The sequence below is a fragment of the Pogoniulus pusillus genome, chromosome 14 (assembly GCF_015220805.1).
Source record: "Pogoniulus pusillus isolate bPogPus1 chromosome 14, bPogPus1.pri, whole genome shotgun sequence".
NCBI lineage: Eukaryota > Metazoa > Chordata > Aves > Piciformes > Lybiidae > Pogoniulus > Pogoniulus pusillus.
In genome coordinates, this window is record NC_087277.1 from 590,228 (window position 1) to 610,757 (window position 20,530).

General features: G+C 48.7%; 1 protein-coding gene across 1 annotated transcript in view; it reads left to right on the forward strand.

Annotated features, from left to right (window-relative positions):
* Positions 1–20,530, forward strand: part of RGS22 (regulator of G protein signaling 22) — a 56,284-nt gene that overhangs the window by 14,340 nt on the left and 21,414 nt on the right. Inside the window, exons 6-15 of the mRNA XM_064154024.1 lie at positions 447–600; positions 954–1,113; positions 2,041–2,713; positions 3,283–3,444; positions 4,260–4,440; positions 5,742–5,815; positions 6,277–6,382; positions 8,437–8,562; positions 10,074–10,175; positions 15,468–15,662. Of these exons, the coding sequence (XP_064010094.1) occupies positions 447–600; positions 954–1,113; positions 2,041–2,713; positions 3,283–3,444; positions 4,260–4,440; positions 5,742–5,815; positions 6,277–6,382; positions 8,437–8,562; positions 10,074–10,175; positions 15,468–15,662 (1,933 nt within the window). The remainder of the gene's footprint in view (positions 1–446; positions 601–953; positions 1,114–2,040; positions 2,714–3,282; positions 3,445–4,259; positions 4,441–5,741; positions 5,816–6,276; positions 6,383–8,436; positions 8,563–10,073; positions 10,176–15,467; positions 15,663–20,530) is intronic.

The following is a 20,530-nucleotide window of genomic DNA, read 5'->3' on the forward strand; positions in this document are numbered from 1 at the left end:
TTCACGCAGCTGCCAGCTGAAGGTGCAGTGAGTGTGAGTGCTGCTGTGCCGCTGCTGGTGCCAGGACCAGGAGCTGCAGTGCTGGTGGTGATGGGGTGGGCGGGGGGATCTGCAGTCGGGACAACAGCTCTAGGTCAGTCATCAGAACGTTCAAAAGCTTCTTGGTATGGCTTGGGATTGCAGAGATGCACATGAGAGCAGTTCTACAGAGTGTTCTGCTTGCCAGTACAAAGCAGCTGCTGGGCTGTGGGATGGCAGTGCTGGCGCTGACAGGTGGCAACAGGCGAGGAGTGAAATCATCAAGCAGATCACCAAGGTCTCTGTAGCAATTTATTTTCAGTTCTGTCACGGCTTTTGATTGCCTGTTCTGGGTAAAAAATCAACACTCTCTCTCCCTGATTAAAAGCTAAACTGAACTATTTTATTGTCTCAACATTTAATTTCAGGCTAGCTAAATTGATATCACAGGTGGAATGGAGCAAGACTGGCATTAATTTCATTATTGATAGTGACTATTATCCTTGGGTAAGGAAGCAAGACCCAGGTTCTGCCCCTCCTGAGGAAGATGACTCTTTGTTGACTCTGAAGAGGCTTGGCCAGGTAAAATCAACATGTTTGGGTGTAGCATCAAGATACAGTGACTGTTTCAGGTTAAACTGCTGTAGCTGAGGACACAACCTAACTGGACAACTGATTCTCTGAATATCCCTTATTTCCAAAGCTCTTTAGAGAAGATTCTGGAAGAAGGTTGATAGGTTATGATACAGCTTAAATGGAAGCTGTTAGAAGCCTGCTCAGCTGCTGCCATAGAGCTGTCTTCACTGGGAACTACTCTAACAGAAACCTACACAAGCAGGCTGCACCAGATGACTGCAGAGAGTCAGCCCTCTGCTGTCAGAAGTGCTGCAGCAAAGGGAGGCATTGGAACTATGCTGCCATGTTTCTTTTCCTAGGCCACAGGTTCTCGGACCAGGACAGCAAAACAGAGTGAATCCAGGGACACTACAGATTCATTTCTGCATCCTCTAGATCCTGGTCAAGTTCAGGACACTCAGTGTTTGCCTGGGCAGCCTGAAAAAGAGCATTCATTAAGTGAACAGGAAAGCTTTCTGGGTAAGTAAGAGTGGCTCAGCCATAGCATTTGCTACACAGCTCTGCAAGAAAAGGCTTTTCAGGTAATGCCTGCTCCACTCATTGCCTTCTGAATATTACCTGCTGTCTCAGGCTGCAGACAGGGGCTGGCTGCTGCCCATAGCCACAACACTGACACCTGACCTGTAGCCAGGTACTTCAGTAGGAGCCTCTTTTCTTGTGTATTTGTGTCTCATAGATGTCTGTACCTTCCACCTGAGGGCTTGTTAGGGCTTTTTTCCATTTGGTATGTTTTGAAAGGCTTTCTTGCCTTGATTCTTTGGCTGTTTGATAGTGTATGATTGGTGTGGCAGCCACAGGGACATGGTTTAGTGTTGACCCTTCAGTGCTGGCTTGAGGGTTGGGCTGGATGATCTTGGAGGTCTCTTCCCACAAGATGTATTCTGTGATCGTTAGATGTTTCCAGAGCCTTTGACATAATAATTTCTTTGCTGTCCTGTGTTTGACAAGATCTTACCCAACTGACAGAGGCCTTTTGCAATGACCAATGTAAGTAGAGAATCATCACTTACTGGCTTCTACAGGCCTAAAATAAAACCAGTCCCATGACAAACTGGGACCTTGGTCATACTACACCCAGGTGCTCAGGAAGCATGGAGGCTGTGTGGCACAAGGTGTTTTACCCAGTGCCAGGAGCCTGGGTGCTCAGCTGGGTAAACAGTTGTCTCCAGAGGAAGCTGTTCCTGAGCTCTGCTGCTCTGCTGGAGTTCTTTCCAGCTAGCTAGTGACAGCAAAAGCATCTCTGCCATTCTCTGCTCCCCTGTGTGTCACAGTCTGACCTTTCTGCAGCAGCAGCAAATGTGTTACCCTTTTCACCTTGGAAATGTTAATGTGCATGAAAGAGTCCAGAATGAAAAGAGATCAATGATCTTTTCTGATTTAATGCAGAAGCAGATTCACTCTCTGGGGAGTGCCATCAGCAGAGTGTCCTTTCCTCTTCAAGGCCAGCATCCACAAAAGCTGACATCATTAAGGAGAGATCCAGAGAGGATGAGGAGGATTCTTTTGTTGCCATTGCCGAATCTCCCTCCCACAACCAATTAAGAGTTTATCTGGACCCGAAATGGGACCGTGCTGCAAAAGAAGATGGACAGGAAAGCAGAACTTCTCAGACAGAATCCTTCCTGCCAGCTCATGCTCAGGCTGTAACGAAAGAAGCCGTTTCGGAGCTGCCCCAGCAGGCGGCTGCCGACACTGAGGGTGATGTGGACTTCCACAAACAGCCTGAAGCACTGAAACGTGAGTTAGCAAGTCATGAACTTGCCATCACAACGGCAGACTTGCTCTTGCCCCAGGGTTCTGTGTGCACTGCCTTGGACACCAAGGAAGACAGCAGAGAACAAGATACTGAAGAGGCTAGCTTGAGATCAAGTTCTGAAAGTGATGGGGCCGGCAGCAGGGCTGCCTGGTGTGTTAGTCACAGGACTTATGACACTGGCAACAGACAGCAGTTTGAAAGGTTCAAGAAGTTCATCAAAGGAACGCCTGGGGAAAGGTACTGGTGGCTCTGGATGGATATTGAAAGATTAAAGGCTCTTAAGGACACTACAAGGCAGCAAAGGTACTTCCCATCATTTAACAGTTGCTCCCATTGCTTTAGTCCTTGTAGCCCAGCTGGATCAGTGCAGGCTTGGGGATTTCAGAATAAATGGTAACCTTTGAATAGAGCAGACACAAATAACCATGAGTGTCCTGACTGGGCAAGTCAGGAATGACTCTGCTTAAACTGACAAAATTCTTTCTGAAGGGTAATACTTACATGAAGTCAGAAGTATCATAGTATTTAAGCTGTGTTAGAGGGATGTGGAGAAACAGATGGCAGGAGGAAGAAAAGAAAAGAGAAAACAAATTATCAAGCAGGGAATTCAGCCTAACTGCTCTAATGAACATTCAGCCTGACTAACTGCTCTAATGAAAGGTGCTGCTGGACTCAGCTTGTCTCTTCCAAGGCACTGTGCAGTCCATCTCACAGATAGAACCTGTCTCTAATTTCTGGAAACCCCCTTTTGGCTTCTGCCATTTGCAGTTAGAGCCATGCTGTGTGCCAGCAGTTTAAGCAGTAAGATGAGCTCTGCTTGGCTCTGTGTAGCATCTGATGCATGCTTGTGTGATTGGTTTTGTTGACTGAAGGCAACTCAGCAAGATGAAAACACTGTACCTGCTGAGCAGTGGAGACTATTGCCTTGGCTCTGAAGTGTTGCTCAGACTGGACCTGCTGCATGGAGATCAGTGGAATATAAAGCATTTGAGATGGATCCAGCCTGAAGTGGTGAAACCTCTGCTGCTTTACTGGTACAGAAATATGAACAGCAACTAAGGCTCTGTCTCACCAATGTCCCTTTCTGCTGAAAAGCCTGTTGGGTCTGTCTCACTTCTCTTAGCCCACTGCAGCCATGGGAACCACTGTCACCCTAAATGCTAGCAGACATTGACTCTGAATTTTCAATTGAGCCTAAAGTAAACTGCAGTCTGCTGAGAGGCCAGGGAAATTTGCCCTTGTTATACTGCCAGCACAGCTGAGCTACTTTGTGTGCCTTGGATACCATTCAACTAAACTTTAGGCTTCAGGGTAGAGAAACCCCTGCATGTAGAGAAGGTTAATTCTGTCCTAACCTATTCCCCATGCTGCTCTTCTCAGGTTTCTGAGGATGCTCTGTGTATACATCTACGTGGAATTTGCCCCTGAGACTTTACTGCTCCATGTCTATCACACAAAATGTCTTTTGCATACTGACAGTTTAATCGAGGATACAAAGCCTAACCTGCTTCCAAAACATAAGCTAAATTCTGGCTCCCTAGGTGGGATCAGCAAGTTGCAGGCATAAATGAATACCTGCAGCTAGGAACTTTGCTGTGGTGCCACACAAGAGCTGTGCTCTGTGTCCTGTGACCTGCAATCCTTTCCTATTCTTTGCTGTGGGATAGATGGGGCAGACTCTGCTGCAGACTCAAAGGCAGCCATACGGTGGTGCAGAATCTGCAGCTGATACTCAGTTATTTGGGTTTAGAAGAGTGCAAAGCTAAGCCTGTGTCTATCACTAGCGGGTTTTAACTCTGGGCATGCACAGGTTCTACTTATTAGCTGCCTTTTTTTTTCCCTCCCCCAGGGGTCCCAGATTTTGTGTCACGCATTCAACAGCAATAGAAACTGCCAGTGCAAAACTGAAGCTCTGGCACATGTGCCAAGAGAGACCAAAGGTGGACATTGATCCTTTTCCACAAATAGTGTCATTGGTACCATGGACACCGAAGTCTTGCATGCCAGGGATGCCACCTTCCCTTCCTCAGGTAGGTGGGATTGCAGTGCTGCAAACCAAAGCCTTGTCCCATCAAAGCTAATGACAAAATTCCCTGAACTCAATGAAACAAAGTTTTGGTGCTTGGTTGTTAGGAAGCTGATCACAGAGTCACAAGAATGGTAAGGGTTGGAAAGGATCTGTGGCAGCTATCTTGTTCGATGTCTCTGCCAGAACAGGTTAACCTAGAGCAGGATCACACCCAGGTGTGAGTAGAGGGAGGGAGCCACCCAACACTTGCAGGTTGTCACTTCTGGTTTGCCTTTTTTCTTCCCCAAAAGCCTGGTTTTGAGAGGGAATGGCAGTGAAAGTTGCAGCTTTTCAAGCAGCTCGGTGTTGAGCCTCAGGGCAGAAAGCACTTGGAGAATGACTTGAGGCTGTGGTTCTGGTATCACGAACAGGATGGGCTGTGCCACACCAACCTCTGGTGCTTTGAATTGGATGGGTCTGGACTGTCATTATAGCTTTTTAAAAGAGAACGGAGGCGAAACAGTGGGATAGAGTTCCTGTTCAGAAGCTGGGGTCAGGAGCCAGATTCCTGCTGATCACAACAGGAATGGAAGCCAGAAACAGCTTTCTTGTACAGAGGCTGCTTCTGGCTTCACAAGGTGTGTTAATGGCTCGGGATTAGCTGCAGGCCAGGCAGGCAGGACCCGAGCTCTGCGGCTTTGCCAGCCCTGTAAGCCTCGCAGGCAGCTGATGGAGCCCTCCTTGCCCTCTCCTCTATGAGAAATCTGGACGTCTGAATCATCCAGCTCCACCGTGCTTGCAAGAGCTTAGGAAGAGCAGCATCTATGGGTGAATTTCTGAGGGCACTCTGAACGCAGCTGATGTCTCCAGAAAGCCACAGAAGGACTGTGCTCCTGTCAGTGACCGTGTGGCAGAATGTGCCTTTCTCTCCCAGCCTGAGTGATTTTATCTCTTAGGGTGAGCTGCTTGAGGTAATCTTAGTACAGATTGACACAATTTGTTCAGCTGCTCAGCTCCTGGCATCCTCTGTATTTCTACCTCTTAAAAACGTAGTTGCAAAGCCATGGTGATTATTAAGGGGTGCTGAAGAATCTTGCAGGATATCCAGGGAAGCTTTTTGCAATTTGTGGTTTTATGGATTGTGTCTGACAAGGAAAAATAGTCCTGCAACCCCTTGAGTGGCTTTGAGACAGTCATGAGCACATGTTAAGGAACAAAAGAGGTGGGGAAATCACCAGCATTGCTGTTTTGTCTTTAGCTCTCTTGGACAAGGAGAACAAAACAACTTTATTAAAATGAGCTACACCAAATTTCTCTTTAAAGATACCATCGAGGTTATCACCGACCCTGCCGCCAGAGCACAGCCCCCAAAGGGATACTCCCAGCAGCAGAGTGTGGTAAGTACAGAAGCCCCTTACGGATCTTTCTGCATACCAATGGGCCTTACATCTCGATGGGAGGCTCTGAGATGCTGCTGGCTTCATTCATACATGCCTTGAAGATAATCATCTGCTGAGCCTTAGCAGGCTGGGACGGATTGCATGCATGGCTGAAAGTCTCTCACTGGCTTCTGCCGCAAGACAAAAGGATTTGTGTCTCACTCTCTTGTGTAACTGTTGATACTCTGTACACACATTGACAGCCCTCAACCTGCCTCTGGTGCCCTGGCAGTGATCTCTGGGTGAAAAAGTGTTCCTCTCTATTTGTCACATTTATTACAAGCCTGAACTCCCTTCTCCTCTGCTGTTCACCACAGCACACTACCTCTCTCCTGCCCCTTCTTAGTTGTTTGCTTTATTACCTCTCCCAGTTTGTTTCTTGAATACGTATTGAAAATGTTGTTTGTTTGTGATTTCAGGCCAGAGGCAGTGAGCAGAGACAGGAGTCGTTGCTTAGGCTTAGATGACACCAAAGCCTCAGGTTCCCCGGGTCAGAGGAAGTACACCTACGCCGAGCTGCTCTCAGTAAGTACCGCTTGACACTTGTCTGGAACCCTGTGTGGAACACTTTGCTCTGTAGTACTGAAGAGGGAGCAGCCACAGTGGTGGGGAGGAGCCGGTGAGGATGTGAGTGTCGGTGCCTTCTGCAGAGGCGCAATTAGATCGGCAGCGTTTGCTGCGAGCTCTCTCTCCTGTTTTTAGGAAATCCTGGCACCTACAAAGGTTTATTTTCACCAGAAAGTGCTGATCTCCTGCATGGTGACCCTGTGTTCAGTGGGCTGCCATGGGAAACTCGCTGGGGAAACGCTTCAGTGGAACTGTTGCCTGGGAAAGTATGGCAGGCTCAGAGCAAAAGCTGCATCTGCCCTGCGAGTCACTGAAGCAGTCACAAATGCTTCACTTGCACAGCTCCTCGTTGCTGCTCGTGTACTGCAGCCTTCTGTTTCCTGAATTATTGCCTGTGAAGCAGGCCTTGCAGCTAGCAAACCTCGGGAGGAACAGGCTGCACAGCAGAGCATTTCCTCAGTCACTGTTAAAACGCTGACAAATTGAATGTGTGAGATGTCAAGACCTGGCAACTTAAAATATCTCCAAAACTTTCTTGTTTGAGGAATGATCTTAAACCAGCCTGCTGTTTCCTGGAGCTATTCACACCCATGGCCTCACAGCTCCAGAAGCCCCCCCACGATGGCAGGTGGGCCTGTTCACACACCCGTGGTGTTTGCTGCTCACCTCAGCACAGCTGTAGAAGGGTTTGGGTTGGGAGAGACCTCCAAAGGTCACCTAGTCCAGCAAGAACATCCTCCACTAAAGCAGGTTGCTCAGGGCCTTATCCAGCCTGCCCTTGAGTGATGGGCCTCAACCACCTCCTTGGGCAACCTGTGGCAGTGCTCCAGCACCCTCATGATGCAGAACTTGTTCTTCACATCCAATCTCATTCTGCTCTGGTCTCATTTCAAACCATTGCCCTCGTCCCGTCCCTGTAGGACTCTTGAAAGAGTCTGTAGCCTTCTTTTGTTACCTCAAACTCCTCTTTATCACTTGACTGCAATCCTTTTTCCTCTCTGATCTTGGCAGAAGAAAAGACTAGCCTTGGCACTTGGGGGATGTTTGCAGGCAGAAATTTAAGTTCCGGAGAAGCTCCCACCATGAACAGGCAGGGACCTTTCCCACGCAGAATTGCCCTCTGGCCAGGGCAGGGAGATAGCACCCATGGACACTTACAGGGCTAGGCTGGAACCTGGGATCTGATCCCCACAATTTGCCATTGCACACAGGGATTCATAATTTGACTTTGTAGTGGGGAGGGGGAATCTTCTCTGTCTCAGGAGCCAGGCTTCTACTTGCCCTTCTCTAGCCCTCTTCCTGTTTGGAAAGAAGCTGGTTGTCAGCCACCATGCTCATCTGCTCCCACTTTGCTGTCAGAGATGGCAAGTAAGCCAAGGTTTCTCTCTTGTGATTCTCAGAAGCTAACTTCCCGCTTTGTGACCTCCTCTGGCTTGTCTGTGGGCATTGTCAAAATGGGAATCTTCCTCCTCAGGCACTCAGGAGCTGGCCACATTGAAGAGCATGGATTTCTTGCTTCCTGAAATGCTCATGGCTTTGTTGCTGATGCCAGTGGTGTAACCCCAGCAGACATCTTTCATTCCATGGTAGCTAATTGTTTTGAGGCTTGACTAAACTTGTTAACTTCCCCTAATTCAAACCTCAGTAGCCTGAGCTGAGACGAGGTTTGACAACTAAATGCTATGGCTTAGTGCCACTGGGATTTCCCAGCTTCAGAGCTGGAGAGTCAGTGACAGAATTAAAGCTGGGTTTGGTTTTGTTTCAAGTGTCAAGGAGCCTCCTAAGGGATGCTGTGGTCATTTTGCTTCTCTGCATGCCTTCGGTCAGCAGAATGGTTCCGTTGGCTGTGCATATGTAGTGTGGAAATGGTGTGGAGAGCTGTGATCAGTCACAGGGAGTGTAGTTTCCTGAGATGAAGATGCACACTGGGCAGGCTGTGTGGCCCTCCATGGCATCTGACAATAACAAAAGCCTGCTGGTCCTTGCTGCATGACTCTCTCTTATTTGTCCAGGGGAATAGTGCTGCCGGCAGTGTTGCCCTCTGGGGATCAAGAACAGAAAGCATGCTGCAGTCTCTTTATTTGGAGAACAGAGCAGGCTACCACTTCACACAGTTCTGTGAGAAATCAGGGAATAAGGTATGAGGATTTTCCTACTCTGTGATAATTTAGTCCACAGTTGACTGAATGCCAAGCTAGAGAGCAGCTAGACTGAAAAAAAAAGGCAGAAAGAAAGATTGATGACTGGATGAATTATTACTGGTGAGCCTCCAGTCCCTCAGCAACAATAAACTGCTCATGTGTATATTCAAACTAATGACAGCTCTTAACCAAACTGTCAGATCCTAACTATCTTAAACCTGTTGGAAAGCTGATTGTACCATCAGGGATTAAAAAAAGAGAATAACCATTTGAAAGCAGCCTTGCACTTGGCAGGGAAAAGGAGGCCTGAACCACTGACCCATTTTTTAAACTATGGCAAATGCAGGATGCTATTACTCATGATAACCTGCCTCCTCCTTGCTCCCCGGGTTAGTGCTGCCCAACAGCTCCAACCTTCTAAAAAACTCCTTCTGCTCCCACCAAGCTCCTTGGATTTTTAAGAAGCATAACCCCACTGCTGCTCTGCAGGCAGCAGAGCCATCAGTCATTGTTGGCTGTGAGTCTTGGATTGCTGAGAACAAGTTCTAAATCAGGGCCAGTGTCTAGTGGATTTGCAGAAGAATTGAGTCTTGGGGGAAGATCTGAAGGCAGTCAAGCTGCCCATCTCACCACTGGCACAAGCCAGAGCCCAGCGGCAGTAGCTAGAGATGCCTTTGGCTACCGGAAGGCAAGGGCCAATGTTTGCAAAGCTGAATACCTTCAGCTAAAAATGTTAGATGTGCATAGGTAGAAATCTAAATAACAGCAAATTATTTTTCCATGGGAGCAGGCACTCAGCCACACGTCCTCTGGGTCTGCGGGTGCCAGGCACCTTTGGAATATTAATTCCTTAAGGTTTTGACTACAGCTGTGGAGTCTCTTTCACTCGCATGCCAGGTCTGGCAGGCTACCTTTTGTGGAGCAAAATCTCCTGCCCCTGTCTTTTTGGAACACTTTCTTTACTGGCCAGTGATGAGGGTTCCAGGGTATTTTTAAAGATCCAAATCTCATAAGCACATGAAAATAAAGGACTTGGAAGTATCCAGGCTCCTTCTTCTGAAAGATCTTTCGGTGTGTGTTTGAATTCATCAAACGGAGCCAGGACTCTGAGACACCCACGACAAAAATGTGGCGATGGTCACAGTGACACAGTCAAGTGTGCAGTGTTTACTCGTTCTGGCTACTGCTGCACCACATAAATTCCACCTGGCCATTATCAGCATCTCTCCTTGACTGCTGGCCTTGTGCCAGGGGGATGCACTACAGTGCTAACAATGTCAGTGGTCAATTGTGCATAAAGGATGCAGTAAAAGATAGAGCGTGGCAGTGATGACGCCACTGACTATCCTGTTCTTCTGCCAGCGTGCAACAGAGTATTAAATCTGCCCTATAGTGAGCTTGATTTATGATGACTCTAAGGAGCTAAGTAATTACTTGCCTTGGAAAGTCAGCCTTTGCTAAAGCTGTGTGCTTGGGTAGCAATAACTGACAGTCCTTCTCTTCTCCAGATGTGGAAGAACAGTGTGTACTTCTGGTTTGACCTGCAGGCATATCAGCAGCTCTTCTACCAAGAAACTCTTCAGCCCTTTAAAATATGCAAGCAAGCTCAAGTAAGTTGTAAATAGTCTGTTTCCCCTTCACAAATACAGTTGTTCAGTGTAAAGCCTGAAAGGAAGATAGAAAGCAGGAATGCTTCCAAATATTGACAATGCACACCAAAGTATATCTGGGTTGTGGACAGTAAAAGAAGCTCTTTGGGTTGCTTCCATGGCGTTCCTTGCATTGAATGTGAAACACGCACAGTTAGATTTCTAGGCTCAGTTTTATCTGCTGTACTCAATTTACCTTTACCTCTCCTTTGCTACTCTGTGTCCTACTTGGAAACTGCTGCTTAGCATCAACATCAAAAAGAATATTTTTTACTAAACCCTTCAATTGTTTTGTACCTTTCCTTCCACCTCCTGCGTGGGATAGAATTGCAGGTCTTACAGTCCAGACCTCAGGTCCGAAGTCCAACACTTAGTCATAAAAATGGGTCTTACTCATCAGTTCTGGTTTTGTTTCTCTAATTGTCAGAGCATCAGTATGCTCTTTCCACAGCCATCACGGCCTCCAGTTGATCTGCAGCCCCTCAGTTACTGGCATGTCCTATAAATGAGCTTTCTTAATTAACCATGCACATTAATGAAACGGGAACTAAACCAAAGGTGAACTGGTTTGCCATAGGCCATGGGTACTGCTGGCTGCCACAGACTGCAGCAGGGGCTGAGATTGCTAGGGAAGGATGCTGCAGCAGTGTCAGAACATTAGGACGACTCCAACTTTTTCAGTGACTCTGTGAAGCTTCAGTCTGCTTTCTGCTCCAGCCCTTGAGCAGGAGTAGCTCCTCTGTACCTTTTGGTCCAGGCTGTGGCAGCAGAGGCTGCTCCACACAGTGCTGGAGCAGGTAGCTGCAGAGAGCAGCCAGCTGCCGAGAGCAGCCAGCAGTAGCTTCTGCCTGTGGGTCACGGTACTGAGCATCTGTGCCACCTGCAAGTTGTCATCTTGTTCTACCTGGAGGTTTTACTAAGGCAAAGGAAAGAACTTTGCAGGTCTGTCCAGAATTCCCAGCTGGATCAGCGTTACTCGTGCAGAACTCCCCAAGGAGGGACCAATGCATGGACTCCTTCCTCTCTCACTGCTGGACTGCTGATCTCTTTAGTGGCTTTTCCCTCCAGCTGTACTTGTGGTCCAGGGCGGAGGGCCACTGACTATCCCATCTCTGCCCAGCCTGTTTGTGGCTGGGGGCCCCACTCACAGCAGGTGTGCAAGCTCACCCTATCTAGACTATGTTCTCATTTTCCAGTATGCTTCTTTGGAGGCCAAATCCTAGGTCATGGCTCAGGAGGGCTTTCAATTTGGTTTCTGGACTTGAACATCTCTGCTCTGAAGAAAGGCTGAGAGCCCTGGGGGTGTTTGGAGAGGAGAAGGCTGAGAGGGATCTGATCAATGTCTACAACCAGTTGAGGGTTGGGTGTCAGGAGGAAGGTGTTGGTCTCTTTTTTGGTAGTGCCCAGTGACAGGACAAGGTACAATGGGTACCAGCTGGAACCCAGGAGCTTCCACCTCAGCATGAGGAGACACTTCTGGATGGTGAGGGTGGCAGAGCCCTGGAGCAGGCTGCCCAGAGAGGCTGTGGAGTTGTCTCCTCTGGAGCCTTTCCAAACCCACCTGTATGTGTTCCAGCATGCTCTGGTAGGGAGCTTGGGCTGACTGATCTCTGCAGGTCCCTTCCAACGCCTACCATTCTGTGATTCTTTCCACACAATCTTAAACTCTTTCTGCAATGGCTGCAGGGCTGAGAATTGAGGCTCAGGCCTTTCTTGCTGCCTCATTTCCAGTGCTGGCCTGGTGGTGCCAGCAGAACATCATACAGCAGGCACTTGCAGAGAGCTGCAAGCACAGAGCCATTAAAGTAAATACATCAGACCCAAGTATGTGAAACTGTTCCATTAGCATAACTAACAGCTGAAATGTAACATAACAAATCAACACATGTGCTGCAACATTTGGTATCAGTCTCAAGCTTGCCTTTTAAGGCTGCACAAAACTGATTCTTGTTTTCATTGGAACACAGCAAAGAGTCAAGCTGCATCCAATCTGCAGGGTCTGCTCATGGGAGAGATGCCTCCCCAGATTCTGTGCTCACCTTTGGCACAACCAGACAGTCATTCCAAAGGCTCCTGGCAGAACGTGGATCAGATTTGCACAACATACTGTCGTGTCCATGTTGCTATTGTGACAGAGAGAGAGAGCCAGAGTGTCCTGCACCTGTTCTGCCTGCTTCCTGTTGGAAACAAGAGCAAACCTGGACTGCTGTGTATCTGCTACTCGTTGTGTCGGTTCTTAGGCATTTTTCATTTCAGCTTTACAACACAGAAAGAAAATAAATACATTCCAAGGTGCACATTCATTCATCCAGGGAAAAGAACTACAGTGAGAATGAAATCTGATGGACAAAGGGAAGAGTGAGTAGTGGAAGTAGTGGAATAAGCTTCCAGGGACATGGAAGGTTATTCACTGTACATATAGGGGTTGGAGTGCAAAAGATGTTGGGAAGGAAAGGCAATAAAGAAACGCACACTGTAGTTTTAATAAAAATTGGTTTTTAGAGTTAGGAAAGGTAATGCAGGTCTGGGGAGCACAATATGGTAGCAGCAGAGCCAGTTCAGATAAAGGTAGCTGCCACTGCTGTGAGCATGTAAGGCAGACACAGGAGTTGTGCTAGAGGGAAGCAGCTCAGGCAGTTTGGCCTTCCCATTTCAGGTCAGCCAGCACATTGCATTCTGCCATCAAATAACTTTGTCCAGCAGCTGCACAAGTTTGTTTATGCCAGAGCAGCTCCACACCTTTGGGCAGCAACACAAAGCATTTGGACTTTTTTTGTTTGGTGCTTTGCTCGAGTCACTGAGATTGCTTACCAAGGTCTCCTCATCTGGGGGTGGCTGCACACCAAACCCCAAACAATCCTTGATTTGTAAAGCTGTAAATGAGATCAAAGACTTAATTGGAATTTCCAAAGCACTTCTTATGCAGGTTCAAGCCATCATAAGTAAGTTCAAGATGCAAACTCTGGCCAAATTTCCAGATATGGTTTTGAGTTCAATCCACCTCTCATTTCAATGCATTTATAGGAAACCATAGAGCTGACAGGTAGGAAAGGTCTTTGTGTTTTACAGTAGGAACAACTGAAGTGTGATGTGCACTGATGTCACATGCTTGAGGTTCTTGTACGAATTCCATAACCTTCAGGGGTCATTTAATGTATTTTTTTCACTTTGACCCTTGAGGAGATTGGCCAAGAAACAGTCTCAGAAAGCCACGAGGCTTCCATGACAGGCTATGAATATTCCTCTTTAAAGGATGCAGTGCCTTTTCCCCCAGGGTCTTGCTACCTTCCTTGCCCCAGTGTTGCAGGCACTTTCCCTCCTTTCTGGTATGTCTGGTACTCTGCACTTGGCTTTCCTGCAGTCTGTGTTCAGATCAGTGCAGACCTACAGGCACGGCAGCAACAGACAGAGAGGCAAAAGCTCCTTCTTATTTCTCCCCTACCTGCAGGTGCTCACAGTCACTTTGTGATGCTATCTGCTCGCTTGGTGGCCAGGTACCACAGACCAGATTCTTAAAAGAATCTCAGAGAAATGATAGCATTATCCCCAGTGCTCAGACACTGTCAGTCTGCTCCCTGCAGAAGTGAGGAAGCCATCTGCAATGGTGTTTACAGAAGGGTCTGGTCCTGTGAGTTTGGAGAGCTGCTCTGCTCTAGCTAGCTTGCCCATCCACGTCTGCTTCACAAATATGGCAGCCCTGGAAAAAAACTGAGCACTGCTCCAGTTCTGCATGTGAGATTCTAGAGGCCTGGGGCAGCTCTGCAGGTACAGCAGTCTGCAAAGGCACTCCCCACTATGGCAGCCTAGTCGAGAGTGCTTCTGTCAGCAGACTGGCAGGAGGGTTTGGCCAGAGCTTGCTTAGTCTAGGTGGGCTGGTATGTTGTATCAGCTCTAAAGATGAGCAGCAGTTGTGCTCACAAACCCATTTCATGCAAGATCCTGATGGGTGGGTTACACCCGAAGACCTGTGGGGTGTGCAAACACAATCAATCTGCTCTTGGCTTTAAAACTATGACAAAAGCAATCAGCCGCTTAAGGCACCCTGTCAAATGTGCACCGAGGTACTGGGGACCCCTTTTGGACCCTTTCCACCAACAAACAGGTCCCTTGGGTGTTTTTATGTGTTCTAAGTGATGGAGCAATGCAAGCAAATAGCTGACTCCTCTACTAAAACATACCACAGCCTTGTGTCGCAGGCCTGGTCCCTTCTTCTTTGGCTATTCCATGTGTTAAATGGTTTGCACCAGGCTAGGCAGAACATACCTGACTGAAACCTCACCAGTGTTGGGCGTCTCCAAAGTAACTTCCACAGTCTGGAATCACTGCTGATCTAGTTAAAGAACTTTGTCACTGTGAGGGTGGCAGAGCCCGGGAGCAGGCTGCCCAGAGAGGTTCTGGAGTCTCCTTCTTGGGAGACTTTCCAAACCCAACTGGATGTGTTCCTGTGTGCCCTGCCCTGAGTGCTCCTGCTCTGGCAGGGAGCTTGGGCTGGCTGATCTCTGGAGGTGCCTTCCCACCCCTACCATTCTACGAGTCTGTGCAGTGCTGTTTCTGCTAAATGTAAATGTATTTAGCTGTTTGCTGAGAAGGGCATAACTTAGGGCAAATGTGGTCTTGTTCTTCAGCTGGGGCTCTTCCTGTGGATTCTTTGGTGTCACCTTTACAAGTGGGAGCCTTTTCTGCAGTGGTAATGTGGGCCACAATAAGCACAAGCCACCTTTGTTTCCCACTATTTAGCACTGGCTACAGAGGGAGTGGAATGCTGGTAACCGCGACAAGTTCCAAGCAGAGGGATGTGTGTCAGCCATGGTAGCTGAGGCTGTAGCACTGTGCTCCTTGTGACGGGAAGGAGAGTCTCAAGGATCTGTTTCAAACTCTTAAGGCTCAAAATAATGGGAATGTTGACTGGCACTGTTCTGTTGGGAAGAAAGAGCCTAATAAACCAGAACTTAATTTAAAACAAACAGAAACAATTCTTTAATGTACTCTTGTCCCCCATGCTAGAACACCACAGGGTTCTATTAGTACCTGAGCACAGAGTAACTGGAGGGGTTAGCAATGTAAGGAGAAGGAGAACTACAGAGACCTGCATTCTTCCCTGTCAAAACTGTGATAATAAAGTGAGTTTCATGCAAGAGAGACATTCTGTTCAGAACATACAGCAGGGCAGTGCCTTTCTTCTCTTCTTCCTTGGGCCTGTGACCACTGGGGTGGATGGTGGCAGAGGAACAGTTTTCTTCTGTTTTATTGCAGTTCCTTTATGCAACCTACATTGCCCCATCTGCTGCTATGGACATTGGACTTCAGCAGAGTAAGAAAAACATGATTTATCAGAAAATTGACCCAGCTTTTGAGGACCTTTTTGACCCAGCAGAAGAATATGTCCTCACTGTTCTGCTAGAGCCCTGGATGAAGATGATGGAAGCAGATAAACACACGTATGGAAAGGTAATTGTTCTGGATAACACCATGAGCAAGTCCTGTCAGGGGAGAGAATCACAACAGATACAATCCTGTTACATTCCTAGTTGGGAAAGGAAGAAGTAGTATGGGATGTTTTGCTCACCCACTCCTTTCTGCACTGCTGTGTGGAGCAGGCTAAGCTTCCTGCGGAGAGCAGACTTCCCACCTGAAAGGGAGAGGCAGTCTGCATAGACCCCTTGGTCTGTCACTCAGGGAGGAATGCATCTGGCTAGGGCATAATGTCTGCCTGCATTCAGGAAGCGTCCTGCTCCTGCAATCAGGAGTACTTTCCTTAACCAAGAATACTTTTCTTGTGCTGGATTGTTGGGCAGCCCTCTGCATTCTCAGTGCCAAGCGCAAAACAAGCGATACCATCTCAGCGCACTGAGGCTAGCTCCTTACTGAGCGTAGGAAGTACTCCCCGGTGCTTAGGGTTCCAGTGCAGCCACTGCTGAGCGTAGGAAGCATTCCCTGGTGCTTAGGATTCCAGTGCAGCCACTGCTGAGCGTAGGAAGCATTTCCCGGTGCTTAGGGTTCCAGTGCAGCCACTGCTGAGCGTAGGAAGCATTCCCTGGTGCTTAGGATTCCAGTGCAGCCACTGCTGAGCGTAGGAAGCATTCCCTGGTGCTTAGGATTCCAGTGCAGCCACTGCTGAGCATAGGAAGCATTCCCTGGTGCTTAGGATTCCAGTGCAGCCACTGCTGAGCGTAGGAAGCATTTCCCGGTGCTTAGGGTTCCAGTGCAGCCACTGCTGAGCGTAGGAAGCATTCCCTGGTGCTTAGGATTCCAGTGCAGCCACTGCTGAGCGTAGGAAGCATTTCCCGGTGCTTAGGGTTCCAGTGCAGCCACTGCTGAGCGTAGGAAGCATTCCCTGGTGCTTAGGGTTCCAGTGCAGCCACTGCTGAGCGTAGGAAGCATTCCCTGGTGCTTAGGATTCCAGTGCAGCCACTGCTGAGCGTAGGAAGCATTCCCTGGTGCTTAGGATTCCAGTGCAGCCACTGCTGAGCGTAGGAAGCATTTCCCGGTGCTTAGGGTTCCAGTGCAGCCACTGCTGAGCGTAGGAAGCATTCCCTGGTGCTTAGGGTTCCAGTGCAGCCACTGCTGAGCGTAGGAAGCATTCCCTGGTGCTTAGGATTCCAGTGCAGCCACTGCTGAGCGTAGGAAGCATTCCCTGGTGCTTAGGATTCCAGTGCAGCCACTGCTGAGCGTAGGAAGCATTCCCTGGTGCTTAGGATTCCAGTGCAGCCACTGCTGAGCGTAGGAAGCATTCCCTGGTGCTTAGGGTTCCAGTGCAGCCACTGCTGAGCGTAGGAAGCATTCCCTGGTGCTTAGGATTCCAGTGCAGCCACTGCTGAGCGTAGGAAGCATTCCCTGGTGCTTAGGATTCCAGTGCAGCCACTGCTGAGCATAGGAAGCATTCCCTGGTGCTTAGGATTCCAGTGCAGCCACTGCTGAGCGTAGGAAGCATTTCCCGGTGCTTAGGGTTCCAGTGCAGCCACTGCTGAGCGTAGGAAGCATTCCCTGGTGCTTAGGGTTCCAGTGCAGCCACTGCTGAGCGTAGGAAGCATTCCCTGGTGCTTAGGATTCCAGTGCAGCCACTGCTGAGCGTAGGAAGCATTCCCTGGTGCTTAGGATTCCAGTGCAGCCACTGCTGAGCATAGGAAGCATTCCCTGGTGCTTAGGATTCCAGTGCAGCCACTGCTGAGCGTAGGAAGCATTTCCCGGTGCTTAGGGTTCCAGTGCAGCCACTGCTGAGCGTAGGAAGCATTCCCTGGTGCTTAGGGTTCCAGTGCAGCCACTGCTGAGCGTAGGAAGCATTCCCTGGTGCTTAGGATTCCAGTGCAGCCACTGCTGAGCGTAGGAAGCATTCCCTGGTGCTTAGGATTCCAGTGCAGCCACTGCTGAGCATAGGAAGCATTCCCTGGTGCTTAGGATTCCAGTGCAGCCACTGCTGAGCGTAGGAAGCATTTCCCGGTGCTTAGGGTTCCAGTGCAGCCACTGCTGAGCGTAGGAAGCATTTCCCGGTGCTTAGGGTTCCAGTGCAGCCACTGCTGAGCAGAAGAGGAAATGTGATGCAGTGGTCCAGCCCTACTTGCCCCCAACACTTCTTGATAGCTGTGCTGCTGTGGAAAGGCAAACTGTGCTCTGCAGGCTTGCCAAAAGAGGTGGCTCTGTGGTGTGTTCAGTTCTAATCTCAGAAAGGCCTTGAAGGCCACAGAGGTCAGAGCTTTTGACAAACAAGAAATGGTGGATGCAGTGGTAGATGCTATGACTTCCTTCTCTTTGGAAACTTTCCTGCTGGTTGCCAGGTGCAGGTCAAACTTCTAAATCCAAGTCTTTGACATCTCTTTCTTGGATGTGGAAGGAGAAACTTTCAATGGGGAATGAGGAGTTGGAGGGCAGGGTGTAAATTCCTGTTCCTGTTTCACTCCACTCTGACCTTAGATGAAGCATCTCCATTTTCACAGGAACCATCATCACTTGCTGCTGACACAGCTGTCAGCAAGCAGTGAGAACATGCAGGCATTGCCCTCTCAGAAGACTCTGAGATCCTTTTGAGGAAGATCTGCAGGGTATTTTTGTTGCTATGTCATACATGCAGGTATGAACAACTAGGAGAGAGATCCTTAAAATGAAGGCTGAGAAGAGTCTTCTAAGTCTGTTAGGTGGTGGCCAGTGTTAAACACATAAGAACAGAAAACACCCCATGCAGCAGCATGGTCAGCTTCAGCACTTTGCAGCTGAGGAGGTTCATGAAGCAGAGACTTTACCCACATTTTGGTGTTCATAGTCTTTGATGAGCATTTCCTCCCATGGGGCTATGTAAATGTGTCTCCAGCAATTTCCTGTCTCCAGCCTGGCCATAGCAGTGGGTTCCATGGCTTAATCCTGTAACGGGAAGAAAAAAGCTTATGCTGGTTTGTTTGCAAACCCCTCCCTGCCAGCCTCAGCCTGTGCCCTAGCTGTACATGCCATGGCAAGCAGGGCACAACTGGTACCCTGTCACATTCTCAGCATCATGTTCTTACGTGTTTCGTAGAATCAATCAGGGTTGGAAGGGACCACAAGGATTGTCTAGTTCCAGCCCCCCTGCCATGGGCAATGTTTGTGTTGTGTCCTACTCCAATTATCATAGAATCAGTCAGGGTTGGAAGGGACCACAAGGATCATCCAGATCCAACCCTCCTGCCATGGGCAGGGACACCCTAACCTACAGCAGGCTGCACACAGCCTCAGCCAGCCTGGCCTTAAACACCTCCAGCCATGGGGCCTCAACCACCTCCCTAGGCAACCCATTCCAGCCTCTCACCACTCTCTTGCTCAACAACTTCCTCCTCACCTCCAGTCTGACTCTCCCCACCTCCAGCTTTGCTCCATTCCCTCCAGTCCTGGCACTCCCTCAGAGCCTGAAATGTCCTTCCCCAGCTTTTTTGTAGGCCCCCTTCAGATACTGCAAGGCCACAATAAGGTCACCTGGGAGCCTCTTTATGTCTCTTTGAGACTCAGGAGTCCCTGCCCCTGACCTCTCCTGCTAGGGAAGGAGCCCAGTACCTTTGTCCCTCAATCGGCCTCATCTGTGTCTGCTATTTCACCTTCTCCTGAGGAGGTGCAAGCAGTCCTCACGATCTGCTGCACTACAGACTGTCTAGCGGCAGAATGGCATCTTCTGTTTTGATCTTTGTTTCTTTCCTAATTGCTGCTATGATTCTAAGTGCCCTTTTCTCCTGGTGAACTTTGGGTGGATGTGCAAACTGTAAGGAGATAGCCATCTGCAATGATTCCAGGATCTCTTTACTAAGTAATAACTAATGGAAAGTCCTAATGTGGAGCTCACTGGAATGACTTCATGGCTGTTGTCATTGAATTGCACTGTCCTTTTATCATGCAGGTGCTAAAGCGTCCTGAAACCCCGCAGTTCTTTACAGCCAGTTTAATCTTTTCCTCTGTGGATTCATTTTGTAAGCTTTGTTGCCTCCTTACCTCCTTTTCCAGATAATTTCTGAATGTTTGAAAACCCCCCCAGCCTTAGCGCAGGCCCCTTGAGGCTGCGCTAGCAACCCCACCCTGCAATCCAAGTTAGCTGTTTGGTTTGCATCTTCTACCTTCTCAGTAACTCGCGAGGGAGCCCTCCCTCTCATCCTGTGATAACTCCGTTAAGAAACCTTCAAAGTCTGAACGCTGCAGAAAGCTCGGAACTGAAATGTGCTCATCTAAACACAGCTGCAAAATATTCGCTTCGATTTCAGCAGCTTTCCGAGAAAGCAGTTTTGCTGTTTCAGCTCTGTTTGTGACCTGCAGAATACCACTGATAGGTAACTGAGAGATGCTCTCATTCACTTGAAATTCTATTTCCTCTCTCTTAGATAAGCTTTGCAGCCCCTGCCGGATGCATATTGCCCACGGGTGTTATCAGTACTGACTGTCTAGCCTCTGCCTCCAGCCCTCCCCGAGTCTCAGCCGAGTACCATCATTTGGGTTAAAAAGGACTCCACTTCTGGGCGCTCTGTGAAGGCAGTTTTGGTGTCGCTGCTTCTAGCAATGGAAGAACTGTAAAGATAAGCTTTTGCTCTAGGTCAGTGCAGTCCATCGCTCCCGGGACTGACTGCAGTCATGTACGATTGACCTTTCAGTTCAGATGTCCTGCTTTGCACAAGCAGACTTCTCAGTGTCTTAATGATGCAAACATCTTGCTCAGAGTACAAAAACCCCAGAATGAAATCCGTTTAAGTGCACAATACAAGCATTTGTAAGGAGTTCCAACACAGAGGCAAACTGACCTGTTGTAGGAGGCACCGGAGGCGCTGTGCTAGGTGCAGGCTGATGCTCAGCCACACTCCTTCCCAGCACAGACA